This window comes from Argopecten irradians, chromosome 11 (genome assembly GCF_041381155.1).
Source record: "Argopecten irradians isolate NY chromosome 11, Ai_NY, whole genome shotgun sequence".
NCBI lineage: Eukaryota > Metazoa > Mollusca > Bivalvia > Pectinida > Pectinidae > Argopecten > Argopecten irradians.
This window is the reverse complement of record NC_091144.1, coordinates 16,497,498-16,524,547: the sequence shown is the minus strand read 5'-3', so window position 1 is coordinate 16,524,547 and position 27,050 is coordinate 16,497,498. Positions and strand designations below refer to the sequence as shown.

The window sequence follows — 27,050 nt, the reverse complement described above, 5'->3', positions numbered from 1 at the left end:
ATATATACGTATACGTTAGATCTACAATTTGAGTTTTTAGAGTAAATGGTTATTCTAGCTTTATGATGTGTAGATATTTTCAGTTTCAAAACATTCCATTTACACCACTTCAAAAATTCAAACAAGCATATATTAAACTTTAGATTAGATAAATCAGTCCAATTTGATAGCGATATCAAAATGATGTTCGGATCAGTCTGGACTGAGATTTAGATAGCAATATGTAAATTTCAGTGTAATAAAAAAAGTATAATGTAACACTATCTTTTTACGAGTAAATCCCAAAATTTAGCATGAATATATCTAGAAAATAATTCAAACTTCTGCTATAACGATATGATGCAAACACGGCACCGTTTTGAGTAAAAATAAAATGTTGACCAGTTATGTGATATTGGAGTTACTTTATACCGAAAATATAATGTATATCTATATTGTTGCCTTTTAAACTTTATCTAAAACGTTTACTAAAAAGAAAATACATCAATGGTATTTCTGATATATGTTCCTATATTACAGTTTAAGTGTAGATTTAAATTCATTATTTCAAAATTATACTAAATCCTTAATAGTATATTCATTGTCGACCGTTTTGTATATCATACCGAGATTTAATAGTATGATATATGAACATTTATCGTATAATCCAAAAAGTAACCACATACAGTGTTCAAATGAAAATTGAAATTATTCGTATACAGGCATTAAGAATAGATATAATATCTTGTACCTTTTTAAAAATATACTAAGTGATATTTAAATAAGTATATTTAGTGTGATAATGTTGTAACCCTTCTTGTATGACTATACATGTACATTAAGATTCGAAACGGTGAAAATACATGCTTAGAATTTTTACTAATACCTTAGAAATTACGGGAGATTTCTAAATGCCACGATTCCGTAATTACAGTTCTAGACTGGAATAATTTATAAGGTTGAATCTTTAGTTGAAATAGTTCTTAGAACCATTTTTGTTTCTGAATAAGTCAACTTCCATTATTGTTTTACCTGTGTACGACATATATATATGTAATATATATTCCTAGGTATGATCAGGGATATTTTATTTCCATTTGCTTTTACATTTTCAATTTAAAAATGGAGGTGACAATAAAAAACCTTGAGCATAGATGTACGGGGTTTCCATAATTCAAATCACAATCCAATTAACGGATGTCCTAACCTGATTGACAGTAAGACAATAGCAAATACCCGATATAGTCCACCGAATAGCAAATTGCCCGCGGCCAGGTAATTACAGGTGAGTTCGATGAATGGCGTTGTGTACAGGTAAATAACATCCTGGTCAAGGTATTACATAACCATAAAACCAAAGGCATGGCTAATTATATATCTATAATGTCGGTGTATCTACTAGTATATCGATTAAAAATTGAAAGCGACCGCACGGTCTGAAAAAATAGTTTGTTTTGCTTAATATCTCAATATTTAGATCTTTTATAATATCGAAAGTAAATTCTTTCTACCACATGTTGAAACGTTTTACGGTATTGTAATAAATGTATCTCGATTTATTCGGTTAGCAACACACAACACAATGTTTGTAATGATAAATCATCGGTGTGTACGTATGTCAAGCATCATATCCTTGATGCTTTAATCAAGAATTTCTTCAATTGTTACGTAAAATTTCATTCTACAGTCACAAACTTTGCAATTCACAATGTATCAAAGATACAGACTACAGGAAAATATTATTTAATTAAAGCGTATTCGTTGCTGAACTCCTCGACAAAAAAAACGGAAACTTTTATTTCTGTGTGGATTTTCTTTCATAATTACACGAAGATACCTGCTATTTAAGCATAAATTTAGAGTATTTGAAACATCGAATTTCACTCTTTTAGTTATTTATATTCGAGACAAAGTTATTGTACGATTAACTTCACTCAAAAGTAATCATAAAACAAATCTTTGATCGCTTTTCCTGTGACCGTCGATGTAAGTGATAGCACATCAGTTAAAGTACAGCAATAAGCCACGGACTATTGTTTTTTACCATAAAACTTTATATTTAAATGCGAAAAATGTAAATGCCATTATTCCGTGGGTCTGCCAATCAAAAGTTGTTAATTATGTAGATCAGCCAATTGTATGTTATTTCTAAAGGTCCATGTATAATATAATGTTGCTCTTGTGTAAGTTGGCCAATCACGTGTTTTTATTTACAGGTAGACACGATGAAGCCTCCTCACTATCTCGGTGCGTTCATGTGTTTTGGATGTGCCATGTACATGTTCTATGCGTGGCTACAGACCGCAATTACCTTTAAGATAGAACAGTTTGACGTCATCAGAGAGCACAGAAGTCGTCACTTCCGGATCACCAAGATTTGCCAGACTATCAGCAGTATTCTGTCATCACTTCTATTCGTCACATGTATCCTTATATTGCTAAGTCAAGTTTGGAAACATTTTGTTTTCAAAACTTCTTTTAGGTGTTTCAGTACGTCGTCCTCATTTCGCTTTACTAATACGAAATATAAACCTTGAATTGATAAAATGTGTCAAGCATAAGAACCGAATCTGTATATTTTTTTGATAAATTGGTTGAGTGGAAGTAGCCATGTCAATCAATAATGAAATTATTCTTGATATAACAGTTGATGATCTAAGAAATCAGATGATTGAATTTCGTTTACATTATTGTTAACATTTCCTTCACTCACAACAAGTCGCCGTTTCGAAGTATAAATACAACTCGGGTAGAGATGCCGGACTAGGCACGAAATGGGTAAGAAAAAAAATGACAATCATATGATCATACCCGTGTAAGGCGATAATATAATCAATTCACAAACTACAAGAGTTCTGTTGTTGTCCTAGATACTTCCAAAAATCTGTAAAAACTTCGTCTAAATGATCAAGTAAATTAAAAGTAAAGAGTCAAATGGGACATTATGCAAGAGATATGAGATCCTATAACCTTCCCTTTGAACTTTAACCGTGCAGCATATGTGACGCTTTACCAAAGGGCAGCACATTATGTTCTTGAAATTTGGATAGTTTTAAAACCAACAATTTGTTTGTCAAGATAATAGAGATCTAGTCATTTTACGGCAACTACACTAAATATCACATTTAAAGGTATGTTTTACATTTATAGGACACCCTCCGGACGGTATTCTTGGTATCTACGATCTCCGAGTGGCTTCTCACTTTCTCAGTAACTCAGTAACTCAGTAAGACTTCAACCCCTCTCACGTAAGTATAGATTTCAACCCATCTCACGTAAGTATAGATTTCAACCCCTCTCATGTAAGTATAGACTTTAACCCCTCTCACGTAAGTATAGATTTCAACCCCTCTCACGTAAGTATAGACTTCAACCCCTCTCATGTAAGTATATACTTCAACCCCTCTCACGTAAGTATAGACTTCAACCCCTCTCACGTAAGTATAGACTGCAACCCCTCTCGTGTAAGTATGGACTTCAACCCCTCTCACGTAAGTATAGACTTCAACCCCTCTCATGTAAGTATAGACTTCAACCCCTCTCACGTAAGTATAGACTTCAACCCCTCTCATGTAAGTATAGACTTCAACCCCTCTTCATGTAAGTATGGACTTCAACCCCTCTTCATGTAAGTATGGATTTCAACCCCTCTTCATGTAAGTAAAGACTTCAAACCCTCTCATGTAAGTATAGACTTCAACCCCTCTCATGTATGTATAGACTTCAACCCCTCTCATGTAAGTATAGACTTCAACCCCTTTCATGTAAGTATAGACTTCAACCTCTCTCACGTAAGTTTAGGGTTTTCCAAAAACATGCGTTTTGAATTTTGAATTTTTATTGTCGTTCATCAGCTGTGTCCTCGTGCGATATATGGGCATGCCATAATTACGATGGGTTCGTCCCATTTTTCAATTTGTGGCAAATTTAGCTTCATTTCATTTCCGTGATGTTAATGGGCAGATTTACTTACCCTTCAATATTTATTCATTTTATTTCTGATCATTAAAACGTCAACAACTATGCTTCTCCCAAATATTTACCACAGGTCATGTTTACTAGTTAGAAATCGACTTGTAAAGTGATATGATTTCAAGTATTGTTTCTTTAAAGATGCTTTTGTATACTATATGATCATTTTGATATTTACTGTTCAATTTCTGGTAATATATCATGAAATACAAATGAAGATGTATACACTAGATTGTTGTACATGTCTTCTTATTTATTGCTTGTAAAGAAAAAACAATTCAAATAATAAAATAATTGTAGCATTTTGAATTCGGTCGATGCATGTTTTTATTGACCAAATACAATTATCAACCTCGGACTATGCATCGACCTCATCAAAATGCTATAATTGTATATGATGACCTGAGTTTGAAGCGTAACCACAAATGTGACAGACGACGTTGATTGTTTCGGTTTCTAACAAAGATAATGATGACTTCCAGCTGATGACTACAGTTTAATGGAGTATTAAGCATAAGAGAATGTATCTTAATGTCAATCTTGTTAATATATGTTTGACGTCGAAGTGAATAATTTCAAAGGAGAACAAACTATACATTTAATTAACTGTGTCGTTTACAAACACGCATGCACCGGGTGCGTGTATTAAAAGCGTGAAGTGCAGCAATTGATACTGTTTTCATATGTTGTTTTTAAATTATACTTGTTACAAAATCATAAGATTGTAACTCATCACGAAGCAGAATTTACAATGCGATGCTTATTTAGTTTCACACTCATTTCAAAATGTAAAAAATCCAGAAAAATAATAAAACAAGTGTAGCATTTTCATTTCGGCCAATACATGGGTGTATCGACCACAGAAAAAATTATATATGTCTATAAGATACTGATTATGGTTTAACTGTATATCCTGTATCAAATATACAAAGGACAGTACTGTAATGAATAATACCTTCACTTTTTTATTGATTTATTTCAGTTTGAAAACGGTGAAGTGGTTGTACCACTTGACGATTTTGGCAAGACTTCCGTTAATGGAGAAGATGTAATTAATACCCCGGCAAATGATGACCCCAACACGTAATTTACGTTTATAAATATGGTATGAATGATGTCCTCCAATTATATATACATCTCATTATATTTGATATTCCTTAGTGCTCTTTTGGCAGTAAAATTGATATTACTTGATATATTTATGAATAGTTTGTTAATTTGTATACATGTCCTTTAAATACACTGCCGCCTTTATCGCATCTCTTCGTATTACACCTAAATATTGATCACGTGCATTTTATAGGTAATGAAAGATCATTTTATAGTCCGTATGAAGTATTCTGTATTTATACAAAGTAATGTTTTAAAGAAATTTGCTGTCTTGCTTATAGACAGTCAACATGATTAGATTATCTCCCCTTAGAATGAAATAAGAAGCAGAGATTCCAAAGATTAATTTTATTGTTTATTTTTGTATTTTGTAGTAAATGGTGCCCAATTTTTCAGATGTAGTGTATATATAAAATGTATATACCTAGTTTTGTTACATTAGTGCAACGGTCAATGTACTTTATGTTTATTTGAATTTTGATCGATGTATGTATTTATGAAAAGTCTAGATAGACTTTTGTAGGCTATCATCTCTCTGTCCGTGACTAGTCTAATCACTTGATTTTAAAGATATTTTATTGTCATAATCAATAGAGATTGGACACAAGTTAATTCAACTTAGTGAAAGTTCAATCATGTTAGTCGGTATGTTTTGTTTTGTTTTAGACGAATTTAGAACGATTTTACAAGCAATGTAGATAGATTCGTATAAATTATTTGTTTATCATTATAGTAAGCTGTTTTATTTCGTCCGTTTGTTCCGGTGGATTTAGATTGTGCAATTAAAGTGTTATATTTTATACAACAGTTTGATGAACATATGTGCCTTTAGTACCTTCATACTGAATATGTACTAGGACAATGAGTATTCTACCAAGGACGTATATACTTATAAATCCTTGATTCTACCTACTGTGTTATTGGTATGCATTTGGTAGTATAGAAACATTCACATTGTGTGTGTTTTGGATTCTAGTTAGATACTATAATGAAGAGTTGAAGGCACTGTCCTTATAAAATAACGTAAACTAGTATTTTATCTTTAATATGTCTACAGTTCTATTTTTTATTACATGTATACATTTGTACGACCGATGAAGTTTTTGCTACACGAACATTAATGCTTTCAAAAACCATACCGCCATATTATTATAGGCTATCATATTTTAACGCATTGTTACAATTGACGTGATTTTATTAATTTATCATTTTTTGCAAAAGGTTCGGTCCTTAGCCTCTTTGTTTTTGTTTATTGTGTACAATCTTTGTCTCCTTTGTTACCTTTTTTCTCAGCTCAGATTTGGTAATGAGACTGTAGTTAAAGATCCCTGCTGAAAGATGGCGAAGTTACTTTCTCGTGTGTTAAACATCAATATTTTCTTATTTCTCATTTTTACAATCTAGATATATTGTTTTATTATCTCTGGTACATTTGTGCTTATAGATATTTTGTTTTATTTCTTGTGTTCAACCTAAATATTGTCTTATTTGTTCAACCTAGATATTTTACTAAACAATTTATGAAACAATGACAAATTATTTTTGCATTTAATAATTATACTGTATTTGACTACATACAACTGAAAACTGATCTCTCTCTCCACCTCCCCCACCTCTCTCCCTTGAAAAGTACAGTGTGAATTCAACCAGGAGCGATCTAGCAATTCTAGTCCAATAGTGATATAAGTAGTTTGAAAGAGATATTATAAACCTATCCATTTTGACAGATTCAAATTTTTGCATAGAAATTATTTTGAACAGGTCAACGCAATGGTAAATTGGCACTACTAACGACAATTAGAACCATGTTAAACGTAAACTTGCGTGGGGCGCGGAAAACGTTAAAACATCATTACCACCACTAAAATATCCAGATTACAGTATTTGTTTATCCGATTCGAAATTCCTTTTTAGAGGAGTACTAGAACAAATGGTTGAATGAGTGAGAGTGAAAACAGTTAAGAAGTATTGTAATATATTTTGTAATGTTAAGTTTTCTTATGTCGAACTACCCGAGGAACTTTCTTGTGTATTTGTGAAGCTAAATCTTGTTATACATGAACAGTATTGTTGAAAAAACAAAGACTGTTTTAAATTATTAACAAGTTTCATATAGCCTACTGCTGATTTTTATTTGTAGTTTAAAAAAACATTGTCTGAAATATTACATTGTCTGTATTCATGTAAATGATGTTGTTCTAAATAAAGTTTGATAGTATTATTATTGTTACAATGTATTTGATATTTTTTGCTTATGAAAGAATCTTTTCTTCATTGTAAATAACACACATTTTCATAACTTGATCCATGAATATCATTAATCGCATGTAAACTGTATATAAACTATGAATTATATAAATCTTTAATCTTATAATTCTTTGACGAAAGCTTATTCATACCTGTGTAGTTCCTAGCTGAGCCCTTGCATGTGTTTCTGGGAAGCTTCAATTCGACGGACAACTATCTGCGGTCAAGCAATATAGGATTGTTCTGTTAACCACTTGGTGACGGCCGTGATTCTAGAATCACGGTCGTCACCAACGATATAGAGTTATCCTTCTTGTCATGTAACAGAACATTTTTAAAAGAGCATCAGGACTGGGACAAAAAAGTCCGAATAACGCCGTAAATCACATCTGCTCGTCATAAAAACTGTCACAAGAGTACCAAACATCATTTCTGTGAATAGAGAGATTTTTCGCGAGGCGGAGAGTATAATCTGGGTTTTTATTTTTCCGTACATTTCGATCTTACACGATAAGATGTATGATTTCTTTGGAATAATTTACACTTCGTGTGCAATGCAAGTAACATCCATGTCCATAGTAATGTACTGAAAAGTATTAAAACAGCTAAAAAATCTTAAAAAGGAATCGGCTCTAAAAGGCACAATGTCAAAGGATATATTTATGTGTCGTATCTGGGCGAAAATTTGGACATGCTATTTTTGTCTTTAGTATATTGAAACCTGCCAGGAATGATGAAATAAGCTGTGAAACCATTTCAATGGACAGACTAACACTTATGATACCTTATAAACCTTAGTGGGCTATATCACTGAATTTATTCACTGTAAAGTTCTTGTCTTTTATGCCTTGTATATGATTAAATTGAAAAAAAAACCCAAGCCGAAGTCACTTTCCAATTACTAGTAACACTGCAAAAATGTGAAATGAAATTGTAGACCATACCTAGACTTCGTGGTCAGTCCGTACATGTATGTACTCATTTCACTGGCTGTATATGTAAATATTTTAATTGTATGCATTGTAAGTATTGTAAATATACGCATTCTAGCTAATTACTATCCGATTCAACACCCATTTGGAATGGGTTGTCTTTTTTAATTTTGATACTTTTTAGCAATTCATCATATTGTACTGCCAGGTATGGTATATAGTTGTATATTGTTACAATATACATTACAAATTAAGTCCATGTTCATAGACGTCATGGGTACATCTAAAAATATCAATATTGTCCTCGCACACACACTTCCAAAAATCGAATTATGCGTATGTTAAAATCGTGACTTTTTTTGCATGTGTAAAATTGTATTTTCACATTTGCATAATTCGATTTTTACACATGCATTAATCGGTTTTCTCATATACACGTGTATATAACATAATCCTAAAATTATTTTTAGTCAATTACAACAGTAAAGTCAAAGACATGAATTTTTATTCTAATAAATAGCCTGAATAATATCACGCGGTACTGTATCTGAAACGTAGCTTCCTCGCTCGTACCATAGCCATTTTGGTGTAAAAAGTCATGTAAGAGTTGCATCCCATGTTGTTGTTTCTCAACCGGTATTTGAATGTATACCACAGGGACCTGGCACGATTTTTTAAACTAACAATATACATATATATATATATTATAGTATGATACTATAAGAATTCTGTATATATATGCTAGGGTCACACTTGAAAACGAGAGGAGTCTGTATAATGTGGGGATCACACTTGAAAGCGGGAGGTGTCTGTATATTACTAGGGTCATACTTGAAAACAGAAAGAGTCTGTTTATTGGGTCACATTTCTAAACGGATGAGGGTCAAAATTGAAAACGGGTTGAGTCTGTGCATTGTGGGCCAGTGTTAAGCATATGTGATATTGCAATGATTACAAGCGTGCAATTATTAGGGATTTCCATTTAGGATGGAAATCCCTATTGTTATTGTTCTGTTTTTTCTTCTTATTATTTTTCTTTCTTTTTCTTATTTCCACAAATCTTGTTCCCAGGATATCTCTAGAACAAAATAAGGTACGACGCTCAACTTTGGACACGTTATGAATGTACATACGATCTTGAAATGTACGTTCGATATTTTAACAAAAATGTTCAAGGTCAAGGTCACAGACGTAAAAAAACAATTTTTTGGAACGAAGTTTAAACGCTCATAGCTTCATTACCGTACGGTGTACATCATTCACGTTTTGTTATTCAGATAGATCTTGACATTGCGCGTGCTTTTCCCATGCCATGTTATCAGAGATTATGTCAAGGTCAAGAGTTCGCTACGGGGTCAAACAAAGGTCAAAAACGAAATTCACCACAGAAAAGTTTTGAAAGTTGGATATGAAAGGGCATGCCCTCAGAAATATATAATGACAAGTTTTAAGGTCATGTGATCCAAAATGGCGGAGATATAGGCCTTTGAAAAAAGGCTATTTTGGCGTTTTCCCGCCAAAATTTTTTAAGGTTTCAGCGCCTTTAATACTTAACACACATGCTTGATTTTTTGTATAGACATAGCATGGACGAATGTCTACAGAACTTATGCTGTTTTATTGACCTTGACATTCATTCAAGGTCACAGGGTTCAAAAAGCTTTAAATCTTTAAACGACATCTTCGTAATAAATAAGAGGTGTAGAGCGCTGAAATTTGGAGACGTTATGTACGTACATGAGTTCTTAAAATGTACTCTCGATTTTGGAGGATAACGTTCAAGGTCAAGGTCACAGACGTAAAACACTGCTTTTTTCGAACAAACTTTAAACGCTCATAATTTCATAACCGTACGCTACACAACATGTACGTTTCATTCTCCATGTAGATCACGATAATTCACATTTTTTTCTCATTACATGTTATCAGAAATTATGTCAAGGTCACGAGTTCACTAGGGGGTCAAATGAGGTCAAACAAAGGTCAAAAATGAACTTTACCATAGAAATGTTTCGAAGGGCGCATATGAAAGAGCATGTTCTCAGGCACATAAAATGACCAAATTCAAGGTCATATGATCCAAAATGGCGGAGATATAGGACATCAAAAATCGAAATTTTAGTTTATATTTGCCCCTGCCCGAGACGTTTCAGCGCCTTAATACCTGTTGTACGGTGTTGATTTTTCATACGGCTGTTGTATGAACTTTTGTCTTCAAAAGTTATGGGTTTTAAAGGGATTATATAGAAAAAATGGCGGAAATATAGCTCTCCAAATATGGCAATTTGTTCTATTTCCTTATTTTTCAACGTAATTTGTGTGCTCGTAGCGCCTTCATAATTTAATGTAGGGTGTTGATTTTTTGTAAATGTAGACTTTAACATATTATCTGTATCGGGTTTCAATTTCAAAGACAAAGCACTGAAAATGGCGGAAATGTAGCCCTCCGAATATGGCGTTTCGTTCATTTTTTTAAAGTAAATTTTACCGTTATTTATGAATTTTCAAAGAAAATTGTTTTGAATTAGATGTGAAAGAGCATACTCTAAGACACATAAAATGACCAAATTCAAGGTCATATGATCCAAAATGGCGGAGATATAGGACATCAAAAATCGAAATTTTAGTTTATATTTGCCCCTGCCCGAGACGTTTCAGCGCCTTAATACCTGTATGTACAGTGTTGATTTTTCATACCTATGTTGTATTAACTTTTGTCTTCACAAGTTATTTATTTTTAAGGGGTTATATAGAAAAATGGCGGAAATATAGCTCTCCAAATATGGCAATTTGTTTCTTTTTCTTATTTTTGTCCGTTATTTGTGAGCTCGTAGGGCCTTTATCATCTCATTTAGAGTGTTGATTTTTTGTAAATGTTAAGCTTTAGCCTATTGTCTCTACAGGTTTTTTAATTTCAAAGACATGAATTTGAAAATGGCGGAAATATAGACCTCCGAATATGGCGTTTCGTTCATTTTTTAACGTAAATTTTAGGGTAATTCATGAAAATTCAAAGGTGAAATGTTTTGAATTGGATGTGAAAGATCATGATTTCAGACACATAAAATGACCAAGTTCAAGGTCATAAGATTCAAAATGGCGGAGATATAGGACATCGAAAATCGAAATTTTAGTTTTTATTTGTCCTTGCACGAGACGTTTCAGCGCCTTTAAACCTGTATGTACAGTGTTGATTTTTCATACCTGTGTTGTATGAACTTTTGTCTTCAAAAGTTATTTATTTTTAAGGGGTTATATAGAAAAATGGCGGAAATATAGCTCTCCAAATATGGCAATTTGTTTCATTTTCTTATTTTTTCCGTTATTTGTGAGCTCGTAGGGCCTTTATCATCTCATGTTGAGTGTTGAATTTTTGTAAATGTAAGCTTTAGCCTATTGTCTGTACAGGTTTTTAATTTCAAAGACATGAATTTGAAAATGGCGGAAATATAGACCTCCGAATATGGCGTTTCGTTCATTTTTTAACGTAAATTTTAGGGTAATTCATGAAAATTCAAAGGTGAAATGTTTTGAATTGGATGTGAAAGATCATGCTTTCAGACACATAAAATGACCAATTTCAATGTCATATGATTCAAAATGGCGGAGGTATAGAACTTTCAGCGATTTTGAGTTGTGATTACATGATGTGGCATGTGGCCAAAGGGAGATAATCGGTATCTAATACTAAAACTCTAATCGTACGTGTTATTCCGCATTGGTCCAAGATCTTCATAAGATAAGGAGAATTTTTGCACTTTTAAAAAACCTGAAATTCTAATGTTTTTACCTATTCATTATCAAAATTGATATTTTGAACCTAAATCTCAATCTGAATTTCCAAATTCATATCATGGTTATCAAGGAATAATTACCTGTCAGAAAACAATTTTAACTTTTGAAATTCATAATTAGCCAGCCAATCAGCGGCTGGGTTAAAATTCTGTCCTGGGCTCAATCTTCGGTACACAAGGGCCGTTTCGAATGTATTTTTACATCTAGTTTTCAATACTTTTCGGGATGTTTTAAGTGCTACTGTAATAGGGAGGGTTTTCCACAAGAGACCAGGAGGGGCGATCCGACTGTATCTCCCGTTATATGTATAAGTCCCAAATCGTGATCGTATAGTATTTTTAGTATACAACAGAGTCCACAGTCGTCACAAATCCTCTCCGGATCCCGTTTCCTCCACAGGTTACAGGCCTGTATCTCAACAGGTTCGATCTCTAGGATGTAGCGGAAGCACTGACACACTAATCCAATAACTCAACTAGGTAAATACAGGTACAAATAACTATTTATTATATAAAAGACAAGTAGATTAAGTATTACATAGAAGATTCACAATAGTGCCCGTTAAGACAGTTAACAATAAGAGATATAAGTGCCGAAGCAGTTACAATGTATCCAAGATTAACTATAGCCAAACTTTAGGCCTAATTAGCTCAGTCCTGTGTGATTACCACGTTCCCTAAACAAAGCCTAACACCCTACGGAGCCAACTAGCTCTGCTCCCTACCTATTCCCTAAGTCAAGACCAAAGCTTCCTTAGAAGCAGCCCCTTTTATAACAACTCATCAACCCAGTCCCCCAAAGTGACCACTGATTGGTCAATGTCCGGATGTCCGGACAGAGCACCATATTTAGGTGAAACCGCTGCTACAACAACCCACCTACACACTAAATATAACTTCCGCTTAAAACAGACAAGACTCAACTGACTGATAAACACCTCCCAAGTGTACCACACGTGTACTCCGGCCAGCGGTCATCATCGGGGTGATCATGAGGACAACTAGGTTGATGAATGTGACTGCTAAACAGCAAACACACCCTAGATAAGACCTGTTCTCACGGTGTTCCCCTGAATTTGGGTCAAATATACATAAACAGATCACTGAAGTGAAGACTTAGAAGAGTGCAATAACAAATATACATACTGTAGAAATAAATGCAACAATGATAGAAACCCGTTCTATCACACTACATATACACGTATATATGAACAATGTACACGTGTTTGCCTAAATACACGTACATGTGTAACTACACCGCATACATGGGAGGCCGTCCTTACGTGACCCTAGCTGTTAATAGGACGTACATTTGAACAAACAAACAATAAAAGTAATGCACAAACATAATAACTGACAGGTTTAAAAACCTTTTATGTGTGTGGCAGAGCCGTCACCTGTGACACCGGATGTTCAAACACAACCGGTGCTATTTTGAGAAACTACCCGGCCGTTTTGAGATCACAGAACCAAATAAATTCCCATAGAGGACCGTGTTAACGTTTGCTACTATTCAGGTTAAATGAAGTTATCAAAATTCTTTACAAATTTTACATCTACATGTATTGTCCGACCCACACATAAACCATTAACTGGTGTACCCTGAATATATCCAATCAGCAGGCTCCTATATATTCACCTCTCTATGAAATCTTTTGCCCCCAACAGGGCATTCACCTAAATCTGTTTTTCGGTTGAACCAGACTGCTTTCGTAAGAAACGCTCTCTGATTAATATTGAGTGAGATCGTCCGTTCGTTCAACCAATCGTCTGTTCGCTAACATTACTTATATCATTACATAGGTGGAAATCCCGTGTTTTGATCGCGATCAAATCTAGTTTACTTTATTCTTTGTTTAACTTTGATGTTTTTATTTAGCGAGCAATGATTTCATATGTTACAGGACATGAGCCTTATACGTTTACAGAATACATAGACTATTTTGACCCAGCAGCACAAATGTTACATGCTTCTAACGACTCACAGAGAAAGATATTCATCACGGGTAAGTAATGTTTCTATTGAGAAAAAAAAAAATTACTCTGTTTCATATTTCATCAAGATGTTGCAGGCTATCAGATATATATTACTTAAATTATAAAACAAATAATATACCTTACATTTCCCGTCCACTATGAATCCTCCCTCACACATGCTTTGAGCATGCAATAAACAAGAACACTACATGTGAGATAAAACGAAAACGCTATAGTTCTACCAGTAACTATCGAACCAAGAACGACTAAAGAAATAAATTTATCCTGCAAATGTCCCACATACTGACCGATAACTACTGCCGGATAAACTTGTGCTTTATCCGTCAATACGATATGCTTTATCCGTCAATACGATCACGTGAATTTGTTCCATATCTGACGGCACTTTTTCTAACTTGACCCAGAACTTGAACCTTCCGGTGAATGAAACGTCATTCAGTCCCGCTAAAACGTGACGTCACGTTCACCGAAATGACGTCATTTGTACGATATCGAAAATCTCGTATGGCGGTGCCGTCTTTTTCTTGGCTCATGACAAAGGTATGTAGTGTTAATTAATTCTTTAATGGGTATTTAATGTTATTTGAGTATTTTCATTACCTTTCAGTGATATATCACACTGAATAGAATTACGGTGACTGTTTGTGAATGCGCTTATTTATTTCCCACGGCAGTAAAAAGGAGTGCACTCTCATTCGGTTAAGTGAATGAATCTTTACCTCCGCGTCAAAGAATCGTCTCGCTTCGAGCGAAACAAAGTAAGGAACTGTCAATTTGCTTTCGTTTTGAATGCCATAATGGTTGCAGGATAAACAGAATACACGGTTAGTATCTTACAATACAAGGTTTATTTTGGTGCTCGACACGGAAAGCCAAGATGACTCGGCAAAGCCTCGTCATCTCGGCTTTCCTAAGTCTCGCACCAAAATAAACCTTGTATTGTAAGATACTAACCGTGTATTCTCTATGTAATGTACAATGTATTTAACTGGTATACATATCCCGCTATGTAATATCCAGGTGAAGGTAGCCCATCAACACTCTGGGATTTATCGTGGTGGTGGCAGTACTCTGAGAATAAAAACGACGAGGACCCGGCATTAACCAACGCTCATTTTGTACGTCACATTCTGCCGGATGTAAAGTTAGTGGTTATACTAAGGAATCCTGTAGATAGGTAGGACGCCATCCATATCTTTATATTAACACCATTCTCAGCTTTATCATTATAGCTTTGATCTCCTGTTGAAAGGATCATTTTGTAAATTCATCAGATATACGTTCCATGTTCAATGTTAGTACATTGTAAATCGTCCACTGTGTTAAAAGCCATAAGCATAAGATTAAGCTCTTGTTCGTTTCAATTTCAAAACCAAATAAAATGAATACAAAACTAATGAACATGAAAGAAAACACTAGACAGCAACTAGACGTTGTGCGAAATTACTGTTAGCCATTAGTATAAAAAATATATTTTAAGGCAAACTCCAGGATATCATTATCACATCTTTCTTACAGGTTATATTCTGATTACATATTTATGAATCCAAAGGAAAAAAAGTCTAAGGAAATATTCCATAGTAAGGCGAGCCGCTCCGTTCGCTTATTCAATGATTGTCTAAGGAAACACACTCGACGACATTGCGCATACCAGGTAGGCTATTTTGTCGTTGATAATTCTAGACTGGTGAGTGGCAATTCAATATTATTTTAATTTCGTCAAAATCTCTATGACCCACATTTACGCCACCTTCCTACTTCTAGTATCTTATTATAAGTTTCAAGTTTCTAAAGATGCTCCACCGGCGGTGAATGGTATTTTTCTCTATCAAAAGCAGGAGCAGGTGAATTAGGCCTTTTCTTCAGTTACAAAAGTTTACTTTACACCATTACCACCATTGAAAAGTTTGAGCTTCTAATTTTAATATATATTTAAAAATATTAAAAAACAGTTATTAATGACATGGCACTTTATCCTATATGGAATGAAGTACTTATTGTGTATGAAGCAAAAAATGTATTTTTGAGTTATTTACATGCATATATACACGGTTAACATTATTTATTGTTCAGTATTGTTCGGCGGTGAAGTTTTGGCGATATGACACTTCAAACCGTATATATCAGCTTTTGGTTTCCCGATGCAACTTTAAGTACATATAGAAAATCGACTTGGTTCACCAGCTGTAAATAATATGACCATTTTATCGCTTTATATATTTATAAAACAATTGTGATTTGTCTGGAAAAAAAAACCTTTCAAACTCGCGTAGAAGCACTTGATTTCTTTTAAGAATGTACTCTCCTTGTTTCTGTAACCTTAACTTGTTGTGTGCCTTTGTTATGGTTAAAACTTTAAATTAATGGTGCTCCGATCGTCAACCGTCGTGATAAAGGACAAAATGCAGGAAAGAATCAGATATGAGAGTGTCTCTATGATATTTTTGTTATCAGGTATACTTTGGAGATTTACGCCTAACTATAGGACTGTATGCCGTGTTCCTTGAAGACTGGATGACAGTTTTTCCAAGAAAACAATTCTTTATCACAACTTTAGATGACTATTCTAAGAACCAAACTGGGATCACTTCTGAAATCTTTGATTTTTTAGGGCTACGTAAGTATTTTTTAGTCTGGATCAGTAAAGCACCGTCAACCTGATTCATTCATCGATTTATGTCATTTTTGCCTCCGTAGCCTGAAACCATTTTACCGTCAAACTAGTAAGTGACGCCATGAACAGATGATTTTATCCAGATTGAAACAATCGTCACCCAAAGTCGAACACATTTTGTTTTCTTTAAACATAGTGAATTGTTAATGCATTCGTTGATTAGCATGATGTTCAAGACTTACATTGCTAATTAATTACTAATCTTATGTGGAAGTAGTCAACATTTTAAACATTGTTTTAATCGTATGTACGTAAAAATACTCTCCTTCACTCTGAAAAATAAACTAGTATGTAAATAAAAAAATAACGATAAAAAAAAAACATTACTTCAACACTGGGTGAAACCCTTGTTAAGATAACACATGGAGATACACAACATTCGTATTTTCGTCATTTCATGATTTGTAAAAACGAGATTAAATCATTCTGTGATGTTTCACGGCGTTATTCATTGTAGACAGCAGAAATTAAAATAAGAAAAAAAAGAAAATGTTGTAAAATTAGGCTTTATATACTGTTACTATATTGAAAATGCATATAAAATGTACCATAGAAACAATAAGTTTCCACATCACGTTTTGATCAATCAGACAGATATTATTTAAGTCGTATTGTAGGTGCAGTTGATAACGTGAAAGAAGGAGAAACTCATTACAATAGACGGAGATCATCGGGGATACAAGCAGGTGCTATGCTGGATGAGACTAGACAGCTATTGGAGCAGTTTTACCAGCCGTTTGATCACGCACTATCATCGTTATTGAATGATGAAAAATATCTGTGGAGGATATAATGGTTATTGAAATGTCTTTGAAGCCTGTACTATATCCTTTCGTGCTCTTTCTTTGCATTTCATTAAAATAAACACTTCAATGAATAAATCAATAGATTAAATACTTATTTAAAAAAAAAACAACAAAATTCAACATTTTTTTCTTCATTTAATTTGTCTTCAAAGCAGTCTCTGGAATTGTAACAATTCTTTTTAAAAAGTGGGCATTTTAATTAGGTTGATATCAGTACTGGGTATTTCCTTTCGATTTCAATAGTATCATGAGGGATACGTATTCCGATTTTCTGAAAACAACAATAATGTCTTCTGTCTCACAGTTTGTCAAAACATCTCTGTCGTCCCTTGTACATGTTGAATACGACATCACAGCCTTAGACCAGCAAGTTTGTTTTATTAGAAAATTACATCAACTAAGCGGATGTAAGAATGAGCTGTAAATGTGAACTCTAGCGGGGGTCATCTTAAAATGACTTGACATAACAACAAAGTGAGTGATACATGCCCTATGTGCCTTTTGGTTTTATAAATCATCAATTGTAAATACATAATAACCTTAATACCTAATATTGTCATTCAATAGTTCGTTTGTCAATACAGAATAATGGATAATGTATTGATAAAGCGATTGGAGATGCAATATATGATACAATGTAATAAAGTACGTACATGTACTTATATGAAAAAAGATAGACAGATAAATTGTAGAAAATAACAGACGCACTTTCTCCGTCGAATTAGCTACCTACTAGGTCTATACAGTGTGGGTATGTTGATGTTATCGCTTATATGTTTTTAAAAGGTTTTTTTAATCTTTCTGTCATGCAAAAGCTACATGTCTTTGTGCACTGAACGTGGCGAATTGTTATTTAAAGACATTTTGACAACTTATATATACTATACATAGAAATAAAATCTCAACACTTTGTACGATTTATGCGACAAGAAACAGGCACTGTTCACATGATCAAATTGACCTTGTTGGTTGTGAAGAAGAAAGGGTTCTATATAATTAATGGCCTTCAGCGAACAGGGTCATCCAATTATTGTGTTGGTGTGAATATTTAGTTTATAGCAGAACTGAAGGCAGGTATTCAGGAAAACTGTTAAGTGTAGGATAGATTAAACGAGTTCTGTACATAATACCACACGTCTAGAGTGCGACCAGCTCATGGCTGATTAATGTTTACACAACCGTGAAAACAAATGTCTGATTCAAATTGGTCCTACAACACCACCTGAATATGACAAGTATATACACATGGAATAAGCAACTGTCCGTTAACGCAATGAGAAAATGAAAAGTCAATATCCGCGTACAGTAGCAATTACGGTAATTAACCTTTTGGTTACAATGAATAAACTGTCCAGTTTACTTTGACTACGAGAATAATCCGACTCAAAAAAGTTTGATTCAATAGTTATTGGATAACTAGAACTATATAGGCGAAAAAATCCGGACCGAAGAATTTGTTTCACACATTGAAAAATTCGACTCAATATAGTTCGGCTTATGAAAGTTCAACTGAACTTATCAAACATGACATGTTTTTTGAGGAACAATGAAGCCACTGTATGCGTAACTATAGTACAGTGTATATGATGAACATAAACCGGATAGGAAGTCTTTACACAGAGATCAATATCTTGTGTATCAGTAATTTTGCCTGTTCACGGCTTAGTAATCCATTTTGAATATAATTGAAAAATTAAGATATATGTATATGCAGTATGACGTATCTTGTGGCTTTCCTTTACCCGTTAGATGTAATTACTTTAAATACGTCAGATGCTATTATTTTATTTTTTTTTCCGAAATATTTACAATTGCCACTGTTTCTTTATCGATAAACTATGTTGAGGCAGATATGTTTATTTCCCAATAACTTGAGTGCAGAACGTGACCCGATTCGGTGCGTATGGATACCTGTAAACATTGGCGGACTTCCTTTGACATTCCACAAAAACCACGTGCCAATCTGCAAACAACCCACGCATGAGACAATCGGAGACATACAGTATAAGATACGTAGTTTCCTTTTAATGTATCATTGCTATTTGACATGCATAAAAAACTGATTTCGTTGGCAGTAAAACAGCTTTAAGCTATTGAGCAGCATACAAATTGGCTTATATCTATTACCATATATCAGTTACCCATATTGACTCTAATCGTTGGTAATTTAGCAAGGGAGTAGTTTTTTGTATACTTCTAATATGAAGTATGCATTTGAAGTGACTATACTAACAAAACAATACTTACGAATTCACAATAAAGGTATATAGTAAAGTCTTATATCACATTAAAATAATTTGCGAAATTCATAAGAAATCAGAGACTACTGTTCTCCACCGAAGGAAAAAATATTATGTAGATAGAGGATTCATCCCGACTAAAAGAACCAAAATGGTTTAGAAATATATAAAGATGACCTTCAAATGTACAAGCTCTAAAACGAAAGCCTATCAATATATGATTAGGGCGCCAAGGTAGAAACAACCTAATTCTACCACACACAGCAAAAGTTTAAGCACAGACCCTTTCAAGCAAATCGCAACGTTACATAAATTGTTCTGTGTTAAGCTAAACCATACCACATGTAGGAGATATAAACAAAAAGAGGACATTAATTAGGTATATGTCCTCATCAGTTATCAATATTGTAGTGACCGTACAATCAATGAACACATCTGACAAATAATTTCATCTTTTTTAATTATAAGGACTAATGAACAAATTTCTCTCCTTGACTCATTTGATATTGTAGCCTTTCCAATAAATAGTATTCGCAAAATGAATCGGTGATATTTGATATCATGATTCATAATCTATGCCAACCGTTTTTTTTCAAAAATGGAAGGCTGAAAGTATGGACGGGCAACTGAACATTACAAATGGTAATTAAAATTTTGGTTTGTTTAGTTTTACGTCCTATTAACAGCCAGGGTCATGTAAGGACGTGGAGGAAAGCCGGAGTACCCGGAGAAAAACCACCGACCAGCGGTCAGTACCTTGCAACTGCCCCACATGGGATTCGAACTCGCATCCCAGAGGTGGAGGGCTTGTGGTAATATGTCAGGACATCTTAACCACTCGGCCACCGCGGCCCCTAATTAAAAACGTTTTTCAAGAAACAGTGGAAAGTATATGGCTTAATATAGTTTACTGACTTGTTTCATTCCAAGGTTTGTGATGGATTTTGTACATAACATCCAAAACACGTTTCATTTTTTGCTTGACACCCTATCCGAAATATTAATACCATGATTTAATTGAAATTGCAGAATGTCGACATGTAAAGTAGAGGGAAATGTCAATAATGTTATACAGGTTTTAGAGAGAAATACAAACTACTATTTTAATGTATAGTACAAATAAGCATATTAGTCCAGGTGCCAAATGGTGATTTTCCACCCAACCTAAAAAATAGTTCGCATAAAATGTTTTTGCACAGGAATGTTCTTTAACATGTCCCCCATCAGAAACTGGATGATGCCACCGTGGCATCATTGGGGAAATTGAAATATTCAAGATGGCGGACAAGATGGTTGACAAACTGCAACATTGATATATTTTCATCCTAATTTGATATTCTTGCTATAAAATCATCAATTCTTTATGCTCTTCGATAAAATTTTGTGTACATATTCGTCACACCGTCATTGAACAGAATTCTTAATATAATAAAGTTAACTCTTGTAATTAATGTTTAATTAATAAGTTAATTAACATAATTTTCAAATCGGTTATTGTATGATAAAATTGCTTTGTTAGTAATTACATGTAGATTGGTATTTTGTGTAGTTTTCATTAAGACAATATTTTACATTTCGCTGGTTTCTGTGTTTATAGCGTTTTAATTCTACCTTTTTGCCCATTACATGATCATAAAAGACGAACTTTGGGAGTTTATATATTCTTTTCTTCCTAACGTCTTCCTTGACACCACCTCACTTTTGGCCGACTTGAGTTGACCGTTTAGAAAGGCTCTGGGAACTGTTACTTCCATGAGATACGACTCTTTACTGTAAACGTACTTATTTTAGCAGTATTGAACCATCGAACTGCGTTATTTTATATCCGCGACGATAAATAATAATTTACAGATGTTCGCCTTGCGCTACAATAAGTATTTTAGAATTAAGAATATACATGTACATTGTTTATGCTCTTGCTTAGCATTCAACAGAAAGAGAGTGAGACGACTACTATACATGTAGCCGATATCAGTATATATGACCGACTGGGATGTTCTCCCAGTGTATTTGGCAACATGTTTCAGTGAGAATGCATTGGAATGTTTCCACCATTAAAAAGGGCACTCTTGATCATATCACAGCCACCCGAACCAAACCAAAAGCATCCCACAAAGCAACATATGTAAGGTAGACCGTTCTTAAAATGACATTTTCTGTGAAAAGGGCATTATACGTAATCAACCAACCAACACTTTTAGTATTTACAGATTTCTTCTACCCAAAATGGAATTATCCATTCAGCAGTCATTTTGAAAGATATAGTAATAAGCTTCATGTGATTTTTAGCAATATAAATAATCTTATTATAACTATTGGTAAGATGACATGTTCAGTCGTACTTTATTAATTTGTTCTGCAGGTAGGGTTGTTAGTATTTAGTATTGTACCTCCTGCACCTATTTCATGATCGTAAAAGGCGACTAAGTGTATGATCTTATCTTTTATCTTCTACCTAACTGACGTCTGACTTCTAACGTCTCCCTTGACAACGCCTCACTTTGGGCTTTCGGTTGAGTACTCGTCCCTGTGAGACATGTTCTGGGTTTGGCCCCTTGGTGGTGACACACCAAAGTCTGTAATAGTAGTAGTTTCTGCTCCTGCTTAGTGCTCAGCATACCGGGAGTGAGACGACTGGTTCGTCCGTTGTCAGTATAATTTGACTTGGAGGGTTGTATTGCTTGGTGTCTTGGTGCTTGCATGCTTCAGTGATAGAACAAAGGGCAAGAGTTCCAAAATTTCCACTCATTTGAGGACGGCCTCCACTATACGATGTGTTGCGTGTGCTCCGAATGCCTTGGGGGGCTGCAGTATATAATTGGTGTTGTGTCTCCTTATATATGTGTTAGTGAATTACGTTTGCCCTTTTATAGCACTTCTGAAACATGTCAAAAGATACCAAATTTCTCCCACCATTCACTGATTTGTCACCGGTTTTAGCCGTTGGAGATTTCTCTGTCAACCCCTAGGGTATGACAGATTGCGCGCTAACTTTTTGAACCTGAAGACAATTACGTTACGTCATGACTTCATGCGGTGTGTCCGTGGCTTGCATTGTCAACGACGTCATTAATATTGGCGTGCAGACAACGGAACCATGTTCATATCGCGGTGAAAATGCTTTTTTTAGGATATCATCTCTCCTTTTTCTTTTGTTTATGGGAGAAAAATAATAGTTCCCTACCTATGAGGGTATGACAACGAAATCACAACCTCGGCAAGCCTCGGGTTAGACGTTCATGAATTACCCCTCTGGTTGTGTTTTCTTTGTCACATCCTCTAGGTAGGGAAAGATTCTATCAATCACAGCCCACGCGGTCACATTAAAATGACAACGGGCAAACAGTCGTCCCCATTCCCTTTGTGCTGACCTGACACTGCGACATTATAAAGTAATGTGAGGCTCGGCCAGGGGATGTATTCCCCAAATTGGCGAGTTCAACTCTGACAATTTTTAGGCAGCGATGTTGGGAAGAAAAAGAAAAGATACCAAACTTTAGTCGCCTTTTACGATAATGAAGGGACAGCAGGTACACTTATTATGCCCTACATACAGAGCAATTGGACAAACTTTCAAGACAGATATTCAATTATTATTTAATATAAAATGGATACCTTTGTTTCGTAACCAGTTTGAATATAATTGAGATGCACAAAGGTGTTATGAGGCGATAAAACATTGAACCATCAAAATGTCAATAAAACATAAGATTCAGTACTTCGGCAAAACCATTTTAATGTACAATATACTTGACAACGATATCAGTTGAAAGATATAGCAACTGTAAAGGGTAATGTTTACTAATGATACATTCATTTCCAAAATTGTTACCAGATGAAAATGTTATACTTATTACATGTTAATTTTGATATTTTTCGAAGGCCAAATTGAATTTGTTGTTCTTAATGGTTTATGATATTGATATTTTTATTCTGGTTTTGTGTAATTTATTGATTATACATGTATTAACTAGCTTGAATGTAACAACCTTCGAAAACATGTTTTAGTTATTTTGATATGGGAATCCAAAATGACAACATTCCAATATAACGAACATGAAAAATCTTTCTGTGGGATGTTTGATTGCATTACTAAGATTTTTTTTTAACTTTTTAAAAAAATGTTTGATTTAATGAATGGAGTTGAACATCGTTTTGATAAAGGGAGTGAAAACACTTGTTTGTCCATTGTTAGTATAATGTGACAGGGTGGGGCGTTTTGGTATCCCATGCAATTTAATAACATTTACCATATTGAGATCGGGGTATTAGTTTATAACGTCCTATTAACAGCCAGGATCATGAAGATAAAAAACATATCTTTATCTAGGTCAATACATAATACACACAAGTCTTATTGTATGTAAATGGATGTGGGTATCAATTTATTCTTAAATAATTCAATTTTGCTTGTTACGAACATTTTCATTGGCATACAATTTACTTTATCAGTCCATAAATCAAAACAATGGCGTCGCCGTTTGTCACGTTGCTTCTGATTGGCTGAGATGACAGAGTAATTATTTCATAGCCAAAAGCCAAAATGAATTTTGAATATAGAAGAGATTATTTTGAGTTAAAGTAAATTGAATTATTAGGATTAATTTGAATAAATTTGTTATATTGTGGAGATATAACACAAAAACCTGAGTGTCGTAAACGTCTTCGCGGTTATTTAAAGTACATAAAGACTTTTGTGTGATATCTTCATAACATAAAAATCTATTCAGGTTAATCCTTAATTAACATTAATCTTAAATAAGTGTTTAGGATTGGTTTTAAGACAAGATAGTTGTCCTTATTTCTGTTATTCGGGATTATTAAAACGTTTTGCTACTACCAAAACAGTATAAACTAGTGTTTAAAACAAAGGGCTTAGTTTTATAAAATGTCGGTAAAATGATCATATCAAATCTTATTTTCTGAAAGTATAGTAAATTCATAAATGCATTATCAACAACTTCTCTTGGCTTTTAAATCATATCATAACAAGTTACTAGTCACTTGACCGTTTTTTTAAATAAAATAACCCAATCTAATAGGCAATTTGCAAGGGCTAATAAAGTATATTGTATGAAAGCAAAGTATTTGATATTGCATAAATATAAACATGTGTCAAATTGCAATAGATGTAATCCCTTTTAGCATTGAAATTGGTATTAATTGTATGTCTTGCTATTTGGGAAAGAAGTACGTAACTAATTTATTTCAAAATATAATACCTTATAGTGATTACATGGTGCAAAGAATATTGATACAATGTATGATGCTTGTATGCTTCCTATCTGCTAACATTAGTTTATATTGTTCGTAAATTTTGGCTGCTGTAATTTCCGTCGCCGCACCGTTGTTTTTTAGCCTGTAGGTAGGGCAAGATAATTGTACCATCTGCCTTCTATTGCATGATATCTTAAAATGTGACCAGGATATCTTCTTTCCTCATGTTCCTAACTTCTTTTTTCTTCTTTACATCTCTCTTGACATCACCTCACTTTGCGCAGTTGAGCGCTCGCCCTTGTGGGGAAGCTCTGGCTACTATTCTATAACCCAGGATAAAATAAAAAAAAAGATATCCTAAATTTAGTCGCCTTTTACGATCATGCACAGGTAAACTTCTGCAGGACATTCGTAAACAGTTTGTGTGATGTAGTAAATCTTTTTCCCGGATGATCGTCCTAAAATACGATATTATGTTTAACGTTGCGCAATATAAGTAATATTGTTCATTTTTCGACAAAATAATGACGTAAAATAACTGATTCTGAAAATAAGTTTTTATCGGATTTTATTTTCTATCAAAGAATATGCATCTATCTTGCAAATTTAAGAAAGAAAACTTATCTTTTGCAATTACGTTACATTTAACTCTAATTTATTTGACTAATACCGTTTTTGAGAACGTTCATGGCGGCCATCTTGAATATTTTCAATTCCCCAAAGATGCCAAGGTGGCATCATTCGGATTCTGATTAAGCACATCCTACTGCAACATAATCAGCAAAAACATTTTATGCGAACTATATTTTTGGGTTTTCTGGTTGGCACCTGGATAGTACAAATATATATTCTACCATGGGATAATCAAATATGGCTAAATGGTCGACATACCTCTGCTTTAAAATCGGCTGCTTTAAAGTTAGTCAAGTGCAACCAACCCGAAAGCGATCAAATGATAAACGTACCCAACCTGTTTTCAATCGAATAAGTCAAGTAGCAGCTATCATCCATTAAAATTTTAAAGAAAGGGTCCTTTGCCATAAAAAAACTGTTTGCTATCATCATTATGAAAAAATAATAGAGAACAGGAAAAAATATACAACTGAAGTTTGTCCTTATTTGTATGAAGACGTCGTCGTTACTGCTAGTGTGACATTAATTTCCATTTTATTGATATCCTGCATCTGAAATAAAATAAATGTAAATGATAATAAATAAAAACAAATATTTCAGTCGGTTCTAACCACGATACTGACATATATATATTAAACTTATCAACTTACAGAAAGATGAAGGCAGTATTTATAGGTGACTGTATTTGTATAAGTTTTTATGTACTTAGAAGTTTTTGGGTATCTCAAATTATGCTTGAGCTTGTGAAATGCAGCATACTACAGACTAACAACATTTGCATTAAAATTGACAATGTAATTGTTAAAAGCTTTCAAAACAAATTCAAATTGTTTGCAGATGCCCCCATATAAGGGTATAAAACTGAGTTTAAGGATAGTTAACCAGTATCTAAAAATAAAATAAAGGTTTAAGGGGAAAAGCTATATTTAAAACTGCCTAATGTGGATGATTGTTGGCTTGAATATATCATAATCAAAACACTGCTTTGCAGTGAATATCGCCCAAACGCATATACTTCTGTTATTGTTTTGTTTTCAATTGTATTTTTGCAATTTGCGGTTCACTGACTCAGTGGGGTTAATTAAGATGTGACAGTAATGATTTAGTGACTAAGACGCAAACAAAGCTGTAGAGACATGTACTTTTGAGGACGTAGCGTGAAATTCTTAATACACTAATGACAACGGCAGCATCAACCGTGACGGTCACTGGTTACTTCATGTTTCGTGATTTGCTTACATTATGTCATGACAGAAAGAAACAGTTGCCGTACATTATTTGAGTAGGGTGCATCTACATAGACTGTAATTTGTTGTTTTGATTACAGTGTAGCTTAATAAGAGCTTCAATCAAACAATCAATATTTATCTTACAAAAGCTCTTAGGCTTATATTTGCCTACCATAGTATAACACATTGTACATACAATTAGATAATTAGATTGATATC

General features: G+C 33.9%; 1 protein-coding gene and 1 long non-coding RNA gene across 2 annotated transcripts; both read left to right on the top strand.

Annotated features, from left to right (window-relative positions):
* The first annotated feature begins 2,263 nt into the window (after positions 1 to 2,263).
* On the top strand, positions 2,264 to 3,197 carry LOC138334855 (uncharacterized). The gene is made up of 3 exons (XR_011210195.1): positions 2,264 to 2,403; positions 2,699 to 2,757; positions 3,130 to 3,197. It is a non-coding gene; the product is annotated as an uncharacterized lncRNA (long non-coding RNA).
* Positions 3,198 to 3,449: 252 nt separating this feature from the next.
* On the top strand, positions 3,450 to 17,566 carry LOC138334432 (carbohydrate sulfotransferase 15-like). Its single transcript, XM_069283096.1, has 7 exons — positions 3,450 to 3,524; positions 4,934 to 4,999; positions 13,914 to 14,040; positions 15,053 to 15,209; positions 15,551 to 15,686; positions 16,487 to 16,649; positions 17,324 to 17,566. The coding sequence occupies exons 1-7, from the start codon at positions 3,450 to 3,452 to the stop codon at positions 17,497 to 17,499; spliced, it is 900 nt and encodes a 299-aa protein (XP_069139197.1). The 3' UTR covers positions 17,500 to 17,566.
* The last annotated feature ends 9,484 nt before the right edge of the window (positions 17,567 to 27,050 follow it).

What these genes read in the sequence shown, in the direction of transcription:
- LOC138334432 (XM_069283096.1), top strand. Translation starts at nt 3,450, where the DNA reads ATGGACTTCAACCCCTCTCACGTAAGTATAGACTTCAACCCCTCTCAT. An exon ending in CTTCCGTTAATGGAGAAGAT is followed by an intron (nt 5,000 to 13,913) that starts GTAATTAATACC and finishes GTTTTTATTTAG; the next exon opens with CGAGCAATGATTTCATATGT. An exon ending in GAGAAAGATATTCATCACGG is followed by an intron (nt 14,041 to 15,052) that starts GTAAGTAATGTT and finishes TGTAATATCCAG; the next exon opens with GTGAAGGTAGCCCATCAACA.